This window comes from Rhineura floridana, chromosome 10 (assembly GCF_030035675.1).
Source record: "Rhineura floridana isolate rRhiFlo1 chromosome 10, rRhiFlo1.hap2, whole genome shotgun sequence".
Classification (NCBI taxonomy): domain Eukaryota; kingdom Metazoa; phylum Chordata; class Lepidosauria; order Squamata; family Rhineuridae; genus Rhineura; species Rhineura floridana.
The window spans coordinates 83,432,966-83,453,115 of NC_084489.1; the positions used below are offsets into that span (position 1 = coordinate 83,432,966).

Consider the following 20,150-nt stretch of genomic DNA (forward strand, 5'->3'; position numbering starts at 1 on the left):
CATGTACTTGGCAATGACATTTATTCCCGGAACACTGATGTAGTAGTGATCCATTGTGGTTCCATTTAAGTTTCCATCCAGCCTCTGATGTTTGACAAATGCTTTCTGAGCAAGTGACTATTTTAGCAGTGGCTAGGGATGGAAGGATCTGTCAGTTTTGCTTCTTCGTTTTGCTTCTCATTTTTTCATTTTTAAATCCAGTTCTTTCTCCCCATTTCTGCAGCAATTTGATTTTTTAAAAATCCTCCTGAAATTTCATCAGCATTTTTTTTAATCATGGAAATTCTTGAGCCAATTAGCTTGAATTTCTAATAAACACATTTTTGGTCTGCAGTTTTGACTAATGTACATGTTTTTGCAAGCCATTTCTCCTAAAGTAATGCATGTTTGTATGTTATTTTCACAAATACACTTATTTTTATGTGCATTATGGATTTTTGTAAACATTGGTTGGAGAGCTGCGTCACAAAATTCAGATAAATGCAAATTTCAAAAGATGGGTATGTTTAGTTTCTCTTGCTGTTTCAGAAAGTGCAGATTTTGATAGATACAGCCTTAAATGCAAAGGAAAACTGAATCAAATTTCTCCCCTATCCCTAGCAGGGGCATATCTCTCTGTGTGTGTATATATGTATATATATGTGTGTGTGTGTGTGTGTATAATACATACCTATATATATATATATATATATATATATATATATATATATAAAGAAACTATATTATTATTATTATTATTTATTACATTTGTATACCGCCCCATAGCCAAAGCTCTCTGGGCAGTTTACAACAATTAAAAACATTAAAAACAAATATACAAATTTAAAAACACTTAAATATATATATATATATATATATATATATATATATATATATATATATATATATATATATATATATATATATATATATGTATATATATGTATATGTATATGTATATATGTATGTATGTATGCGTATATATATAGTATACAATGTTTGTTGTTTTGACTTTTGATTCTGTTATATTTACTGTATTTATATATTTTGCTTGTTTTATCTTTTATGTACACCGCCCAGAGAGCCTTTTTGGCTTAGGGCAGTATATAAATTAAATTAAATAAATAAAATAAATAAATGTATGTGTATGTATATGTGTATATATATAATCACACAACCTTGCTCTGGATCCCTTTTAGAATTCAGTTAATCACTAAAATAAAACGTGTTACCCTGATTAACAAAAAAGATATTTTATTTATTTGGCAAAACATTTTGGCTTCCACCTTCATCAGCTGCTATCATCAAAATGAACCAATGATGAAATAACTACTGTAGAGATGCCAACAGATCCTACAATGTTAGCAAAGAGGGAGGACGTTTGGAGGTACACGCTGGGCACCTTAATACCACATGGCCTCATCCTGCAGGATAGTGGCACAGTCAATTAGCTTCAGCCAGTGGAGGCCTTCTGAGCTTTCCATCCTAAAGCTCTATAACTGCCACCTTAGAAACGGCATAATTTAGCAGCTGATGAAGGGATTCAAGTGCATAGCAGAAATTTAGGTTTGTGTAACTAATGTCGATGAAAGGGCTCGGTTGTCCTACTGCAACATAATCTGCTTTTTTAAAAAGGATCGGCATGTTCGTGGTTTGGAAAGTGTCAGAGAAATGCATGTAAGAGAGAAGGATGGATGAAGACGTATAAACATCCCTGCAAGCAAGTTAGGATGAATGCCGGATGCTGTTGCGTAACTGCCCTATAAAAGGAAAAGAGGGGGATAATCTAGAACGAATGCTCAGTAAAGACCAGATGCAATCTAACTTCTGCATTAGCATTGTGCCATCAAATCAGGGTAAATGCTCAATAAACAGGTTATCTGGAAGAGCCCTTGGTCAGCAGGAGCCCAGGACTTGCTCAATAAATTTGGCAGTTTGATTGAAAGGACAATGCAGTACCTTCCTATACACTTGCACAGAAGCCAACTGGACCATCAATATTATTTCGACCCTGGGGGTGGGAAAGTATCCTGTTGCACCTGAAGGCAGGAGGTCAACTTAGTGGATCACACACAGCTCACCCTGCCACACCCATGTACCTTTTAATGGTTGGGACATTTTGCATACAAGTAAATGTGTGAAGGGTTGCACCCAACTAGGTTCTACCTAAATTAGTCATGTCCGTTCATTTCAATGGGTCGACTCTGAGTAGGATTAGGAATGGATGCCACCCATGGTCTTCCACTGAACTTTCCACTTCCTTCTCCAGCTTTCACAGGTATCTTTTTGGTATTATGTACCAGCGTCTGACACTATCATGTTTTGCTGAGATCACTCAGGGGGATGAGGACATGATATAGCAGCCTTGGGTCCCCAGATATTTTATTTATTTATTTATTATTTGATTTATATCCCACTCTTCCTCCCAGCAGGAGCCCAGGGCAGCAAACAAAAGCACTACAAACTTTAAAACATCATAAAAACAGACATTAAAATACATTAAAACAAAACAACTTTAAAAACATTTTTTTAAAAGCTTTGAAGACATTTTTTTAAAAAGGTTAAAAAGCATATTGTTTTTTTAAAAAGGTTTAAAAGCATATTAAAAAGCAATTCCAGCACAGAAGCAGACAGGGATAAGGTCTCAGCTTAAAAAATGGACATGGACTGCAAGTCGATCCCGACTTATGGCTACCCTATGAATAGGGATTTCATGGTAAGCGGTATTCAGAGGGAGTTTCCCATTGCCTCCCTCTGAGGCTAGTCCTCCCCAGCTGGCCAGGGCCTGCTCAGCTTGCCACAGCTGCACAAGCCAGCCCCTTCCTTGTCTGCAACTGCCAGCTGGGGGGCAACTGGGCTCCTTGGGACTATGCCACTTGTCCACGGCTGCACAGGTGGCAGGGCACGTAACCCCTGAGCCACTCCCTGTGGGGGTGATCTTTAGCTGGCCCTTGACACCCAGGAGACATGAGCAGGGATTTGAACTCATAGACTATGGACTCCCATCCAGGCTCTCTCCCCACTGTGCTATACCAGCTGTAGCTCAACTTAAAAGGCTTGTTGAAAGAGGAAGATCTTCAGTAGGTGCCGAAAAGATAATAGAGATGGCGCCTGTCTAATATTTAAGGGGAGGGACTATTGTTGGACTACAATTCCTGTCATCCATTGACTAGTGGCTAAGTTGTGATAGAGGGCTTTTTAGACTCCCCCCCCCCTTAAGATTCAGGATGGACTAATAGTACTTCACCATGCAGCATTCATTTTTGAGGATGTCCACTGGCTTACATAGCTTTAAATCAGGAATTGAGACTCTCCCAATGTTGCTGGACAAAATATCCCAGCATCCCTGACCAGTGGCCGTGTAGGCTGAGACTGATGGGAGTTGGGGCCCAAGAATACCTGGAGAGCCACAATTTCATCCCTCCCCCCAGTTTAAGTGGAGATTAAACCAATTCAGAGGAAAAGAAGCCTACCAGTGGCTAGTAGTGCGAGAGCCACTGAAACCTCCAGGGTCCATGGCAGTATAGCACTGAATAGTGTTTGCTAGGAAGCAACAGTGAGGGAGAGCTATTGCTTTCAATAAGGCAGCTTAGGGCTACCTTGGAGGAGTGACATGATGTGGTGGAGCATCCAAGTTCAATCCCCAGCATCTCCAGGTAGGTGTGTCTAAACCCTGAAGAGTTGCTGCTTTGACACTGTAGACAGGAACAAGCCAGAGAGACTGATGATCTGACTCCGTACAAGGCAGTTTCCTATGATCCTGTCTGAATGATGCTGGACTGAACTGATTTTTGGTCTGACCCAGCAGGACTCTTCTTGCATTCCTCTCCTTCCCAACCCTTTACATTTCCAACACAGCATTACCCATGGCAACCGTTCGTTTGTTGGAGAAAAAGTCATGGGATCCATGTGGGATGAGGGCTAAACCTCCTCCTAATAGCCTCTGTGTGGACATCCCCTCCATTTGCATAACCTCCTCCAGATGGAGAAGTGAGGCTGTGAGTGGTTTGAACATTCTCTCCAAAACACACACAGACACACACAAAACCATGCTGGGTCCCATTTCTTGACAGCAGCTTTTTCCATGATTCAGCTACTAATGCAGTTAAGTCAAGTTTCCAGAACTCCATCAAACCAGGTGCAACACATTTGTTTTCCCCAACGGTTCCCTGGTATCCATAATGGTCCACAACTGGCTCTGTCATATGGAAGATGGATCACCTCTCGCTCTATATAAACAATGAACTGCATGCGGTAAAGTTGGCTGCAGTTTCCAAGCTTCTCATGCTCACACAGGGCAAGTTACTGCAACCATCTGCTTTGCAGATAAAATTTAAGGAGGATCAAGATGGAACTTCTACTCCTTAAAATTCATAGACTCTTGATGTCCACGAGTTCTAGTGTTATGAGAGAGGGGTGAAAAACTTTTCTCTATCCACTTTCTCCATGCCATTCATAATTTTATACGCTTCTATCTGTTGCCTCTGAGTCGCCTTTTCTCTAAACTAAAAATCCCCAAATGTTGCAACCTTTCCGTATAGAGGAGTTGCTCCATAATGACAGAGCATTTCTTTTTATCCCACTATTACAGCCAGGGAAATATCCGACCTGGCCCAGACTCATCCCCAACCTTGCCAATAGCTTGATCCTCCCAGGAAACTAGCATTGCCCCTCTGCCCCACTGGGCAAGCTGCTAGACTCAGCGGAGCAGCTGAAGGAATGACCTTAGTGACCACTCAGGGACAAGCTCTTGTGAAGGAATCCCAGGACCATCACAGTCACATTCAGCAAAAGTTCAGCAGCAATTCAAATTAAGGCATTGTGTAAACCGTGATAATCCCTGGTAGGCAATTTCCACCTCTGGACAGAGTTGATTTATCGTGAAGACACAAGAGAGAAGATGCAGCACTAGATAAATATTTGAAAGCCTCTTGCTAAACTTTCTGGCTCACACTCTTTTGTTTGCCACGTCAAACACCCTCCTGATTTATCTCCAGCTGTTTTCCCCTCCCTCCATGAGTAACGTTCCCACAGGGAGGAAACAATGGTAAAGTCTCAAGGAGACAATTCAGCAATCTGAAGGGTTCCTTGCTGGAGACAATGAATGTGAATTGACTCATAGAAATGCAGATATTTACTGTCTGTCCACTGGGCTCATACTTTTTCTTTTTATATACTTTTTAATTTAAAGGAGATCACAATTCTTTTTGCAGTCTGTTATCCCCCACCCTCCCAGGTAGCAGACAAAAAGAATGATTGCTATCTCTCCATGCTTTGGAGTTACTGGGGATCTGTAGTTTCAGCACATTAGCTGATGGTGGCTGAGGAATGCAAGGTGCTCTCTCTGACACGGCACTTCACATAATCTGCAGAAAAACGGAAATGGGCTGCCTTCAAGTTGATTCCAACTTATGGCGACCCTATGAATAGGGTTTTCATGGTAAGCCGTATTCAGAGTTGGTATTGGAGTCCCCTAGCCTTGTAGTATTGGGCGACTTCAATATCCATGCCGATGTTGCCCTTTCTGGAGTGGCTCAGGATTTCATGGCCTCCATGGCAACCATGGGTCTGTCCCAAGTAATATCAGGCCCCACTCATGCCGCTGGTCATACCTTGGACCTTGTCTTCTGTGTTGGACGGATATTTGTGATCTGGGGGTGGAGGAACTCTCATTAGTTCTGTTGTCATGGACAGACCACTACCTGGTCAGGTTTAGACTTACTGGGACTCAGAACCTCTGCAGGGGTGGGGGACCGATTAAAATGGTCCACCCCAGGAGACTGATGGATCCAGATGGTTTCCTGACGGCTCTTGGGGACTTTCCTGTCACCTCGGCAGGTGATTCTGTCGAAGCCTTGGCCGACCTCTGGAATGAGGAAATGACCAGGGCGGTAGACACAATCACTCCTAAGCATCTCCTTCCGCGGATTGGAGCTAAATCTGCCCCTTGGTTTACTGGAGAGCTGACGGCGATGAAACGCGAAAGAAGGCGGGTCAGAGGAGACATGATAGAAGTGTATAAAATTATGCATGGCATTGAGAAAGTGGATAGAGAAAAGTTCTTCTCCCTCTCTCATAATACTAGAACTCGTGGACATTCAAAGAAGCTGAATGTTGGAAGATTCAGGACAGACAAAAGGAAGTACTTCTTTACTCAGCACATAGTTAAACTATGGAATTTGCTCCCACAAGATGCAGTAATGGCCACCAGCTTGGATGGCTTTAAAAGAAGATTAGACAAATTCATGGAGGACAGGGCTATCAATGGCTACTAGCCATGATGGCTGTGCTGTGCCACCCTAGGCAGAGGCAGCATGCTTCTGAAAACCAGTTGCCGGAAGCCTCAGGAGGGGAGAGTGTTCTTGCACTCGGGTCCTGCTTGCGGGCTTCCTCCAGGCACCTGGTTGGCCACTGTGAGAACAGGATGCTGGACTAGATGGGCCACTGGCCTGATCCAGCAGGCTCTTCTTATGTTCTTATGTTCTTAAGGAGACTAGAGCGACGTTGGCGGAAAACTCTGAGCGAATCTGACCGAAAACGGGCTAGAAGCTATTTAAAGACCTATTCCGCAGCAATGCGGGCTCAGAAGAAATCTTTCTTCTCCGCCACCATTGCATCTGCTAACTCTCGTCCTGCGGAACTGTTCCGAGTGGTCAAGAGTCTTTTAAGTTCTGACCCACATGAATATGATGCTGACTACTCAACAGCCCGCTGTCACGAGTTTGCTCGATATTTTGCAGATAAAGTCGCTCAGATTCGCTCTGACTTAGACGCCAAAATTAATACAGTCTGTGTGGATGTAACTTCGGCCTCTACTTGTATAATTAGAATGGATTCCTTTCAACTTGTTCAACCCGAGGATGTGGACAAAATCCTTGGAGAGGCGCGTCCTACCACCTGTATGTTAGATCCCTGCCCATCCTGGCTTATAAAAAATGCCAGAAAGGGACTGGTCAAGTGGGTCAAGGAAGTGATCAACGCCTCTCTACAACAGGACAGATTACCACCCTGTCTAAAGGAAGCTGTAATAAGACCTTTGCTGAAAAAATCCTCCCTTGACCCCTCATTATTAGGTAACTATCGTCCAGTCTCCAATATTCCTTTTTTGGGCAAGATAATAGAACGAGTGGTAACCGCCCAGCTCCAGAGATTTTTGGATGAGACGGATTATCTAGATCCATTTCAATCTGGTTTCAGGCCCGGCTATGGGACTGAGACGGCTTTGGTCGCCTTGGTGGATGACCTACGCAGGGAACTGGACAGGGGGAGTGTGTCCCTGTTGGTTCTACTGGACCTCTCAGCAGCTTTCGATACCATCGACCATGGTATCCTCCTGGGTCGCCTCGCTGGGATGGGACTTGGAGGCATGGTGCTACGGTGGCTCCGATCCTTCCTAGAGGGGCAAACCCAGAAGGTGGTTATGGGGGATACCTGCTTGACCCCTTGGCCATTGACCTATGAGGTCCCCCAGGGTTCAGTCCTGTCCCCCATACTATTTAATATCTACATGAAACCGCTGGGAGAGGTTATCTGGAGTTTTGGGGTTCGGTGTCACCAATATGCGGATGACACCCAACTCTATTCCTCCTTTCCACCTAATGAAACCAAGGAAGCCGTCCAGGTCCTAAACCGCTGCCTGGTATCAGTGATGGACTGGATGGGGACGAACAAGTTGAAACTAAATCCAGAATTTTTTTTATTGGGTTTTATGGATAAACAAATAGAAAAGAAATATGGAAGAATAATATTATATATGATTACGGCAGCAAGATTATTATATGCACAAAAGTGGAAAATGGAATCAACACCAACAAAGGAAGAATGGCTATTGAAATTAATGGACTTAGTAGAGATGGATAAATTGACATGTCTACTTAGAGAAAAATCGACAGACACATTTCTTAAGGAATGGAAGCCTCTCTTAGACTTTTTGTTGAAAGATCAAAATAAAATGATGATATTGGGATTTGACGATTAACTAAGATAGCCTATGGAGAAAAGTGATCCTGTATGTATATATTAAGGGACAGGTTTGATGTATATTATATACTTATAGCTGATCTGCGACAAATCAGAAGTCAACTATTTTATTTTTTGTTGTTGTATTGTTATGTTTTTTGACTTTGTTTTGTTTGTCTTTTGAAAAATTTGAATAAAAATTATTAAAAAAAAAAAGAAACTAAATCCTGACAAGACAGAGGTGCTCCTTGTCAGTCGGAGGGCGGATCAGGGGATAGGGATTCAACTTGTGCTGGACGGGGTTACACTCCCCCTGAAATCTCAAGTTCGCAGCTTGGGAGTACTCCTGGACTCGCCTTTGAGCTTGGAGGCGCAGGTCTCTGCTGTGGCCAGGAGTGCCTTCGCTCAATTAAGATTAGTGCGCCAGCTGCGCCCATTCCTTGACCTGTCAGACTTGACTACGGTAACACATGCCTTAGTTACATCCCGATTAGACTACTGTAACGCACTCTACGTAGGGCTGCCCTTGAAGACTGCTCGGAAACTTAAATTGGTACAAAGAGCGGCAGCCACAATGTTAACTGGAGCTGGGTTCAAAGAACATACTACTCCTTTGCTATACCAGCTCCACTGGCTGCCAATCTGTTTCTGGGCACAATTCAAAGTGCTGGTTTTGACCCATAAAGCCTTATACGGCTTAGGTCCAGGCTATCTGTTAGACCGTGTCTCCCTCTATGAACCTGTCCGGATTTTAAGATCATCCGGTGAGGCCCTCCTTACTATTCCATCTTTCTCGCAAGTTTTTCTTGCCGAGACACAGAATAGGGCCTTTTCGATGGCTGCCCCTAGATTGTGGAATTCCCTCCCTAGCGAGGTTCGGTTGGCTTCCTCGCTATCGTCCTTTCGCGCCCAGGTGAAGACTGTTTTATTTAGGCAGGCTTTTAACTGAAAATGTTATAGTTTTAATCTATTTTGATTTAATCTATTTTTAATTGTTTTTAACATGCATATTGGCTGTTCTGATTGTTTATTGTTTTAATTGTGAGCCGCCCTGAGTCCCTCGGAAGAAGGGCGGGGTATAAGTATTTTAAATAATAATAAAACAATAATAATTCACCATTGCCTTCCTCTGAGGCTGAGAGGCAGTGACTGGCCCAAGGTCACCCAGTCAGCTGCATGGCTGTGTGGGGATTCGAACCCTGGTCTCCCAGGGCGTAGTCCAGCACCTTAACCACTACACCACAAGTTAAGGCTTCTTCCTGGATTGTACCATCTTAGACTGTGGGTCTTCCCACTGCACATACGAAACGTCCTCCTAACGTGCTAGCTGTTTACATGCAGGGAGGTTTGTTTGGATGTAAACATGCAAACCTCATCTGCATCTGAAGGGGTATGGTCCAGAATAGGAAGCTTTACCACTTGATTTTGCTGATTGCATAAATTGGTCGATACTGGGGGCTCCAACTAGGAATGCCAGTTGTTGAAATATGGAAGCCTCCCACTTCTGCACAGAACCCCCGTTAGAAATTTTCCTAGTTTGGGGTTTGGGAAAAACTCAAACCTCACCTCGACATTTGGCTTGAGGCAAAACAAATGGCACCTGCAACGTTTTTTTGCAGGGGATCCCCCGTTCAGGATGGTCGATTCCGAAACGTCTCCCTTGTGCTTTTCCATCTCCCCACCCCTCAACCAGGCAGTCAGCATTCCATGGCCTGCTTGGCCCACTCTCTTCTCATTGGACTATTGTTAGACACACACCCTCTCCCCCAAATTTTTTGAAAAAGGTTTTGGATACTTCCACAGACCTTAGAGTTTTCTCCAGCCTACCCGTACCTTCCTCTTGTGTGTGGATGGTACTGTTTTGACTACAGAGGCGATGGAGCTCACAATATGTATCAGAACCGGAGAGAAAGAGTTTCCACAAGAACTCTCAGCCCACCCCAGCACCTCCAAGCTGGAGTGGCTCAGCACATGAGAAGCTTAACTCCTTGAGTCTGCCAATTATTAAGAAAGGGCCAACCAATGGTGTGGAATCACCAGTGCCAGATTTAGGAACAAGCCAAGTTAGCCATGGCTTAGGGGCTCACATTAAGGTGGGGCTGTAAATATGTTGGAGATAACTAAGGCATTTTATTATAATTGAAATTGCTTTGGCTTCAGTAACCTTACATATAAAATCTGCTATCAAAATTCTGAACTCTGATCCCCCCATCCCAATCCACACCCAATCCCATTCAGGGCTGCTAGACCAGTTGTGTCATCCATAGGTCGTCCAAGCTTGCCTCAGACCTCAAGAAGAGACAATAGGGATGGGGTTCGCTGCCTACTTCTGATCCGCTCGTATTCCGATAGTCCGTGATTCGATCCCGATTTGCCCTTTTTTTGTTCCTGCTTGCTTTGGCACTTGCCGATTCGATCCGCTGTTGTTGGGTTTTTTTGGTTGTGAAAAAAGTGTAATTTTTAATGTAAATGCCTATGTAAATGATCACAGTGTTCCACGTGGTTTATTTTTTCCTATTTATCACACCTACACACTGTTACGAATGCATCAACATACGGGAAATTACAAAGATAAAATCAAGGGGGGGGAACCATGCTGATTACAGTTGTGGCCCACTTAAAAATCTGTGCCGATTACAGCCGCAGCCCACCGCAAAAAACTGTGCCGGTCCGAAAAGATAGTGGACTGTTGAATTCAGTCGGAATCCAGCGCTAGGTCCAATTTAGGAGATATTCCCCTCCATCTCTAGGAGACAATGGGAGCTAGCCTACCAACACATTCTAAAGTCCCACTCCACACCAGGCATCATTTCCGTTAATCCCCTCCTCATCATTTCCCCACCACTTTTTTCTCTCTTTATTTTTTCTGGTATGGGGCCTCTGACTCTTGACATGGTTTAGGGCCTCAGCATGACTTAATCTGGTCCTGGGAATCATGTTGCCCGGATTCTAAGGGATGATCCTAACACTCAGTGGGCCATGAGGTCAGGTCCTGATGGGATAGCTCTACCTCTGGCAGGCATGTGGAGACTGCAAATTGCTGTGTTGTCCCTCCTTAAATTCTCCCTTCACATGCAATCCATCAAGGAAGCATCTCTACGACATGCTAGCTTGGCCCGTGGATGGAGATTCTAATATGTACTAGAACTCAGTTGTATAGACTTTTACTAGTCCTGTTCCAGCATTTCCTTTTGCTATGTTTTTGTGTTTACTGGAGGTATAGGTTTTATTGGTGCATTTAGAGTTGTTTTTAATCAGTTCGGTTGTATTTTACATGCATTGCTGGGGAGGGGGGAGAGATTTTCATTATAGGTTCTTGATGTTTTGAGTCTACAGCAAAGAAACGAGGCATACATTAAAATGTTCCTGCAGGCTTTTTTGTAAAAGCCTAAGATGAGGCCTGATGGATCAGGCCAAGGCTCCATCAAGCCCAGCATCCTGCAGCCAACAGAGGCCAACTAGATGACTCCAGGATGCCCATAAACAGATGGCTTGATGCTACCAACTCGAGTCAATACAAACCAGGGTTTACAGAGCATTCAGCCTGATTTGCTGCACAAAGCTTACCGTGATTGAGACTATGGCCGCATCTGCATGACACATTTATACCTGCATCATGCCACTATAAACTGCCATGGCTTCCCCCAAGAATCCTGGGAACTGTAGTTTGTTAAGGGTGCTGAGAGTTGTTTTGGAGGCTCTTATTTCCTTCACCAAGCTACAATTTTCAGAGTGATTTAATAATCAATACCTCTTCCCAGGGAACTCTGAGAAGTGTAACTCTCTGAGGGAAATAGGGGTCTCCTAACAACTCTCCACGCCATTAACTGTTCCCAGGATTCTTTGGCAGAAGCCATGACTGTTAAAGTGGTATAAAAGTGCTTTAAATGTATCATGCAGATGTGGCCTATGTCAGTTGTTTGTTGAGCATTCATTCTGATTTATTTGTGGTATGACAATCAGGGCTGGCTCAAGGCATCCCGGGGAGCCTTGGGCATCAGCTTGCCCTGGGCCCTGGTGTGTGTGCGTGTGTGCATGTGCATGCTTGGCCCACCCCCACCTACCTGTCTCCTGTCTTTTACCATTGCCATTAACCAAGATGGCAGCTGCAGTTTCCCTAAGGGGATGACGCCTCCGCCGTCATCTTTGTTGATGGCACGCGTGTGTGCTATGTGTGCACGTCTCTGCAGTCAACTAAGATGGCGGCAGGGGCTTCAGTACCTTAGGGAAACCGTGGCCACCATCTTCATTAAAGGCAATGCTACAAGGCAGGAGACAAGTAGGTGGGGCAAGGGAATGGCGGGCAGATGGAAGCTCCTGCCCTGCAATCTGTGGCTACTGCTGTGGATCACGGAAGGGGAGCGGAGGGGCCACTGAGGAGCCCCCTGTAGCTCCAGGGGACCTCGGCCAGTGCCCCACCTGGCCGCCCTTTAGAACCAGCCCTGATGACGATGAGCATCCATCCTGATTTGCTTGTGGGGTAATTATACACCTTCCTGTTAATAATGTCATCAGTGCATTTCCCCATAGCTTTACTAACTGCAAGGTATCTTTTGTTTTCCCCCCAAAATGGATTTGTTGTGTTAAGACAGACCCTTTCAGAGATCCAGAGAGACCAATTCCAGTTTTTGGGACCCCTAACCTTAATAATAATAATAAAAAAGACTACACACAAAAGCCAGAATGTATATTAGTTAACAAAAATGTCCTTTACCTACCCCTTTTCAAATTTGCAGCTCTAAGCTGAGACAGTGTGTCACATTTTTGGTCTGATGCACATAAAAATCAAGTTGAATTTTTTTTTCAAATGACCCCAAATTAATCAGTGTCTAAATCTGGGGCCCCTTTTGAGCTGGATGTCCAGGTTTCCTAGCTTTCCTGTCTGTCTCCTCTAATTGGCCTTGTGCTAGGGCAACAGAGCACTTTAACCCACTTTAATTGTGGAAACCTAAATTTCAGATATGCACTTGAATCCATTCTGCAAAATAGTGGTGATCTAGAGGCACCCTGAATGGTGCTGGAAGGCTTCATGAGTAGAAAAGGCTCCCTGTGTGTGTGTGTGTGTTTGACACATAATGTGCGGGACTCAGATGTTCACAGAGTTTTCTCCACGGGGTGGGGGTTGTGGAATGATGATGAACCAGCCAATCCCAGCTTACATAAAACTGAATTAAATAACTGCTGCCACTCGAAAGGCTGTTTTGATCATAAAAGAGCATGGCTGCATGCCATGGTGTCATCTTATGTAAAAAACAAATAGCATCGTTCTTTGTGTTGAAATGGAAACACTCTTTTTCCTATTTTATATCCTTTTTTTAGAAAAAAAAATCTAATGGGGGAAAATATCTAGCCACGGCGAAACAATGTAGCTGGCTTTACCTTGATCCACTTTAATTTCCTGTTTCCTCTTTTTCTCGCTTTTTTTTGCTTATGTAAGGAAATAAGCCTCCTGGCTATGAATCATACTCTTCATTACTCTCATTCTTCTTTAAAATTCTGGAAATGGGTTGACCATGTTGTTTATGTAACAAACATGCAAAGGTTGTCACTTCCAGGCTGTTATTAGGAGGTAATATCCACTGTCTAGGACATTATGACATAGTTTTCATTGAGGTGGTAAACCTATGTCTGGACTCTACTACATCAGATGCTCACATCACTGAGTGCTTCTCCATATTCAAATAAGAAAACTAGATGCCTGGGAGAGAGATTCTACCTTTGCATTCTCCTTGGGAGGCTTGGTTTCTCTGTGCAGGGTGCAAATTATTATTTCATTCTTTCATTTCTGTATCTGAGCTGTACCACATTGTAGGCTTACATCACCGAGTGCTTCTCCATATTCAAATAAACAAACTTTATGTCCAAGAGAGAGATTCTAGCTTAGAATTCTCCCTGACAGGCTTGCTCTCTGTGTGCAGGGTGCAAATTATTGTTATTTCATTCTTGCATTCCAAATATGAGGGCTCCACTAAGCTTGTATATGGATCTTGTTAGAGAGACAATGGGAGACAAAGGTTATTCAAGAGCTGAGCAAGTGAGAAGTTCCAAAAAGATGAAACTAACTAGCCAATGATGAAAGGCAAAGCATTCCACTAAGTCCAGCCACTAAAGACTTATCTGAAGCAACCAAAATACATCTCCAGGAAATTAGACTTCAGATTTTGGAGAACAGGTTATTTTCAAGTATTTTCAACCAGGATTTCCTGTGCTTTCTTTGTCTCAGCTTGGCCCCGAGATGAGTTCAACACGTTGTTGAAATGTATGGCTTTGTAAGATATACTGGATGTTGCAATGGATTGTGCTATCAGTTTGTTTTGATAATAAATTGAATTGTGTTCCACTTTTCATTGTTCTGTTGTATAACTGGTGATGGCCTTTGGCTATGCCATGAATATAAGAAGAATAGGAGAGAGAGAGAGAGAGAGAGAGAGAGAGATGTGTGTTTTCCCCCCAGTTAGAAGTTTAATATGTCTCCTATGAAGCTCCTATGAAACACAGATATGCCATGCCATTTTTCACATTGCATGACAACTGGGTTGTTGTTTTGGTGAATCTGTATGTGTTGAATGCTTAAGAATGCAGTGGATATCTGCTGTTTTCATTTCCCAAAGGGAAATGCACCTGTTCATGGCTGTGCAAAGCTGCTGCAAAAAGCACGGACTTCCAAAAAGTAATTGTGAAACTGAAAAAAGACAGAGTGGCCCCATCTGCACTATACATTTCAAGCAGTATTATACCACTTTCACGGCTTCTCCCAAAGAATCCTGGGAACTGTAGTTTGTAACGAGTGCTGAGAGTTGTTAAATGATGCCTGTTCCCCTCACAGATTCACAGTTCTCAGAGTTCCCCGGGAAGATGGATTGATTGTTAAACCACTCTGGGAACTGTAAACCCAGCTAGTCATTCTTACACTTTCTCATGTCGGGGTTTTCAAGAACAAAGCTGATTTTTTCCCCAAAGTAAAAAAAAAAAAGGGGGGGTAGCAGAGGCAGGATAGTCAGTATTTTCCCTTAGAAACAGCAAGAATTGACATGAAAAATACTAACAATGTGTGGGTGGGTGGACTCGTTTATTCAGTGATCTATGTTGAATATAAGCTCACGTACTCTAAAAATTTCTGAGAAATAGCTTAGTGTGTCCAGAACATTTAGGTTTGTGTTTTTTTTAAGTAGAAAATGAAGGCTAGATTGCTTGCTGCGGACTTTTATCCCCTTAGATACAGATGACCTTCTACATTATAGAACAAACGTCTAGTTCCAATTCCTTGGAAAAGATGCCAGTAACTTGGGTTGGTGCAAGCCACAACAACACTCATTCGTATCTGGTTGGCTGGGTTCATGTTTCTCTGTTGTCACCCAGTCCTGTTCTGACTGGGATGCCATGCTTGAAGGCAACTGGCGCTGCAAGCCTGTCACCTTTCTCTTGTGCTACTGTAAGAGCTGGTTCCTGCAAATACATAGCAACAAAGGATGATGCCTTATTCTGAGTGATTGGTCCATCTAGCTCAGCACTCACTGCACTAACTAGCAGTGGATCTTCAGAGTTTCAAGCAGGAGTCTCTTTCAGACTTACTTGGAGACACTGGGGATTGAACCCAGATGCTCTACCACTGAGCTAAAAACATAAGAGCCTGTTGGAACAGGCCAGTGGCTCATCTAGTCCAGCATCCTGTTCTCACAGTGGCCAACCAGGTGCCCATGGGAAGCTCCCAAGCGGGACTTGTGTGCAAGAGCACTCTCCCCTCCCATGGCTACCGGCAACTGTTTTTCAGAAGCCCATTGCATCTGACAATGGTGGCAGAGCACAGCCATCATGACTAGTAGTTTCAGCCCTCACCTCACACCCTGGACTAATGCACATCATTTGTAGGTAGGGATGAGGAAGAAAGTTGGTTCAGTCCGCATTTAAATGAGAACCTGCCTAGTCCACACCTTCCTGAAGCAATACACGAATCGAAACAGCAATCCTTCAAAATTCACACTCCTCCAAATGTTGCAAAGCAGTTCTCCAGCCAAGTGATGTGTACAAAGAGGCAAATGTTAGAGGTAAGCGTGCACAGAAATGGATCTGTTCGTGAAAATAGCATGCAAAAAAGCATTGTATTGGGGGAAATGGTTTTTTGCCAAAAATGTGCATATTAAGCAAAGTTGTGCACACCAACAAAGGGTCTGCTAGGAGAAATTTGCACTAAAATGTTGATGAATTTCAATGAGGACTTTTTTTTAAGTAAACTGATGTGGAAAGGTGGAGAACTGAACTTAAATGTGGAAAAAATGAGAAACTGGAAAAAACTGAAATTCACAGATTTGCACATCCATTCTTTGTGAATTCCAATATGAACTGACCTGATTCTCACCTCCCAAACTAATGTTTAGATTGGAACGTTATCCTTCAGATTCTGTGCAGATTATTAAGACACATTCCTTGGCTCAAAAAACATTATAACATTTCTAGTAGCTTCCATTAAAATAAGGACACAGTGATGTTCTGCGTTTTAAATTATATAATTTTAATTTAGTTTGGCATTTTTATCTACTTCATTTTGTTCATATATTTGTTTGCACTTTGTACACAGATTGCAATGGCTGGTGGCTGATAGATTCTTCTGACAAGAACAGACAATTTGGAAATTTTAACAAGGTTTTTTATTTTCTCAAGAAAAATAGTTTATTTCATTTGGATATGTAAATATTTTTAAAAGTTATTTTTTTAAAAAACAGCTTCCCCAAGTAAAATATTTTATTTATTTTGTTTGTTGGCTTTCCACAGAACAGTGCCAGCACTTTGGCATAATCTAAAAGCAATCAAGCAATGCATAAAACAACTGCACTCTCCCAAAGTACAAAAATATGCATCTCTTTTCTGCCAAAACAGGTATTTAAATTTTTATGAGCTCACACACTAGAACCAATGAAGGAATGTAAGATAGGCACCCAACGCAGCAATGGAAAGGCAGGAATCTTCAAAGATGCACACAATTGCACAACTTATGTCTGAATACTTTTTGAATATTGTAGCTGTTCCTCAAGCAAGGGGGCATAGCTCAATGCTCGAGCTCACATTTTGTATGAAAAGGGTCCCAGGTGTTCGCAAAGTCACTTAAGTAACACCAACGGAGCCCAGGGAGAAAAGTCCTGATAACACTTTTCTGAGCATACTGAACAAAAGCAGAGCATAATTGGAAGCAAAAGGAACAGTGAGACAGAATTCCACAGCCAGTCAGAGCACCTACTACCTCAGTGAAGATCATGCCAATCTGCTTAGTTGCTAACCAACACCTTTGCCTAGTCCCCCCCCCCGGATGCTGACTTTTAATACTAACAAAATTAACCCTTAAGTTACAAACGGAATGATCCCTGACTTCCCCAGTTAAAGATGTCAAGAAAGACCCCTTTCTGCCTTAGAACCTGGAGAGGCACTGCTAGTCAGAGCAAACCATACTGAGCCAGTTGGACCAACAGTCTGCCTTGCTCAAAGGCAGATTCCTATGTTTCTCAAGAGCAAATAAGTAACTTGCTGGAGATAAATTCTTAAAACCTTCCTCTCTCCTTTTTCCATGTAAGCCAGAGGTGGGGAACCTGAGGACCTCCAGATGTTAGTGGATGATGGTGTCCATTGTCCCTGTCCATTGGCCATGCTGGCTGGGGTTGATGTGAACTGGAATCCCAACAACATCTGGAGGACCACAGGTTCCCCGTGCGTGATGTTAATGGGGTGAGGTTGTGTACGAAGGGATTGATCTATGGTGATACATTCACATACTGGACTGGATCAATCATGGAGGCAACCTAGGCAACCTCTGTGGATGTCCAGAAACTACGGAGGTGCCTCCTTCAGCCATGGCAATATCTTGGAGAGCCACTGCTTGCACTTTTTTATCCACTTTTTTAATGAATGCTTTGATGGTGTTAGTGAAGGTGCCCATGAATCTGGAGGTAATGTTTATCAGTCCAGATCTACTCATATGGAGCCAGACAGTGGGGCACTTCAATTCTATGCATGTTTTCTCAGAAATCCAACTCCACTGAACTGGGCTTCCTCTTTGGTAAGTATGCATAGGATTGCAGCCTCGTTTACTAAAATTACAAATAAATATTGTTATTGTTTCTAAAAAAAACAACAAAGACCAGTTATTGATATTTTTATGTGTTGCTTATTATGATGTTGAGCATATGATAAGACACAGGGGGAGGAACATGGGGATCTGGGATGATGTTTCTAGGATCTAGGTGATGAACTCCACATATCCTATCAGTGGTGGCTGGTGCCCATTAGGGCTGGTGGGGTGGAAAGCAAGGAGGCACAGCAGTAGGGGGAACCAGGATCTAGTTTGTCCTCATCCTCTTCCTGGCTGAGTTCTACAAGGAGCAACACTGAGAGAAAGGAGGAGGAGGCTGACAGGAGGTGCCACACCCTGGACTGGTTGTAATTGAGAAGGCAGGCAGATGTGGTGGCTGAGGGCAGATGGAGGTTGGTGGGGCAATGCCCCACTTGCCCTAATGGACAAACATATAATCTGTACTACTGAAGGAAGACAATCTGTGTTTGAAAATCATGGGTTTTATTTGTGATGTTTTGGAGCATAAAAGTACATGTCAGAGTTGAACCTGGTTAAAATCATTACAGTTATGTGTAATCAGATACACTAATGGCAAATTCTCTGAGTGCTGGTCCTTATGTAGCCAAAACATCACCATCCACCCTGAAGGCTTAGTTTGCAGTAGTAGAGCACAGTCTTAAGAGGGGAAAAAACCCTTTTTAAGGGGAGGGGATGCAAAACAGCCCCATGAGGACTGAGTATGCCCAGTGGCCCTGTGATTCTGAGTGATGGAGAGGGGAGAAACCAAAATGGAAAGCCAAACTGGAAGGGGAATGAAATGGAGTGTCCTGGAAGATGGCAGGAGTTCCATTTGAATAGGCACACTCCACACGGCAAAACCTTGTTAGGTTCCAACCTACAATACCATTTATCTATAAGACTTAATATTTTTCTTAAACTTTGGGCTCGCACTGTTCACACAAGTAAGTCACCACTGGGTGCTCAGCTATCACGTGGCAAAATACTTATGTGAAGTAGCCCTACCACTGAACTCTCTCACAATCTCAGACAGAGGACTCACAAAGCACAGCACCTCCTTTGGCTGACTTGTCCTCCTCTCGGTCTTCTTCCCTCGCAGCTGGCCAAAGGGATCAATCCAGGACAAGGCCTTGGTATTGAAATCATTGCCACCTTTCAGCTGGTGCTCTGTGTGCTTGCCACAACAGACCGGAGGAGGAACGACATCTCTGGATCAGCGCCGTTGGCCATCGGGCTTTCTGTGGCCTTAGGACATCTTCTTGCTGTGAGTATAAACTCTGACCAGGGAACAGTTAGAAGTCTCCAAGATATTAGGGTAGCTATCTACACATTGCCAGAAAGAGATCGCCCAGCCACCCCAAAAAAGAACAGAGGAGGATACTCATTTGCATAAAATTTGCACAGATAGGTCCAATGTCAAAAAGCAAATAGAAATACTCACCATTGCGGGGAAGAGTGTGACCAGGTAACTTGTATGCCAGCTCAGTCTGCCGTCCAGTGCTTCCCATGGACCACTTCAAGGGCCCCCATTCTCCCTCCCAGAGGGTTCTTCATTTATTTATTTATTTACTACATTTATATAATGCCCCATAGCCAAAGCTCTCCGGGCAGTTTACAAAAATTAAAAACACTGAACTTTAAAAACAAATATATAATTTAAAAAGCCACACAAAGTTTAAAACCATGAAGCACAGATAAACAAGTTGCCACCCTGGGCTCCTGCTGGGAGGAAGGGCGGGATATAAATCCAATAATAAATAAATAAATAAATAAATAAATAAATAAATAAATAAATAAATAAATAAATAAATAAATAAATAAATAAGTTTAAAGACCTGGGATCAGAGCTCAGCACATGCTGTAAGAATGTTGGGAGAAAAGGAAAGTCTTGATCTGGCACCGGAAAGAGAACAATGTTGGCGCCAGGCGAACTTCATCGGGGAGATCATCCCATAATTTGGGGGCCACCACTGAAAAGGTCCTCTCCCCTGTTGCCATCCTTCAAGCTTCCCTTGGAGTAGGCACCTGGAAGAGGACCTTTGATGTTGAGCGTAGTGTATGGGTGGGTTCATGTTAGGAGAGGATTTTCTTTATCTTTAAGTTGGGCTTAACCTCAACAGTCCTTCAAATAGAG

At 43.2% G+C, this 20,150-nt stretch overlaps 1 protein-coding gene across 1 annotated transcript in view; it reads left to right on the top strand.

The window, feature by feature from the left end:
- The window catches only part of AQP1 (aquaporin 1 (Colton blood group)), a 52,266-nt gene that overhangs the window by 23,942 nt on the left and 8,174 nt on the right, over positions 1–20,150 (top strand). The window contains exon 3 of the mRNA XM_061587629.1: positions 19,116–19,280. Coding sequence (XP_061443613.1) covers positions 19,116–19,280 — 165 coding nt within the window. The remainder of the gene's footprint in view (positions 1–19,115; positions 19,281–20,150) is intronic.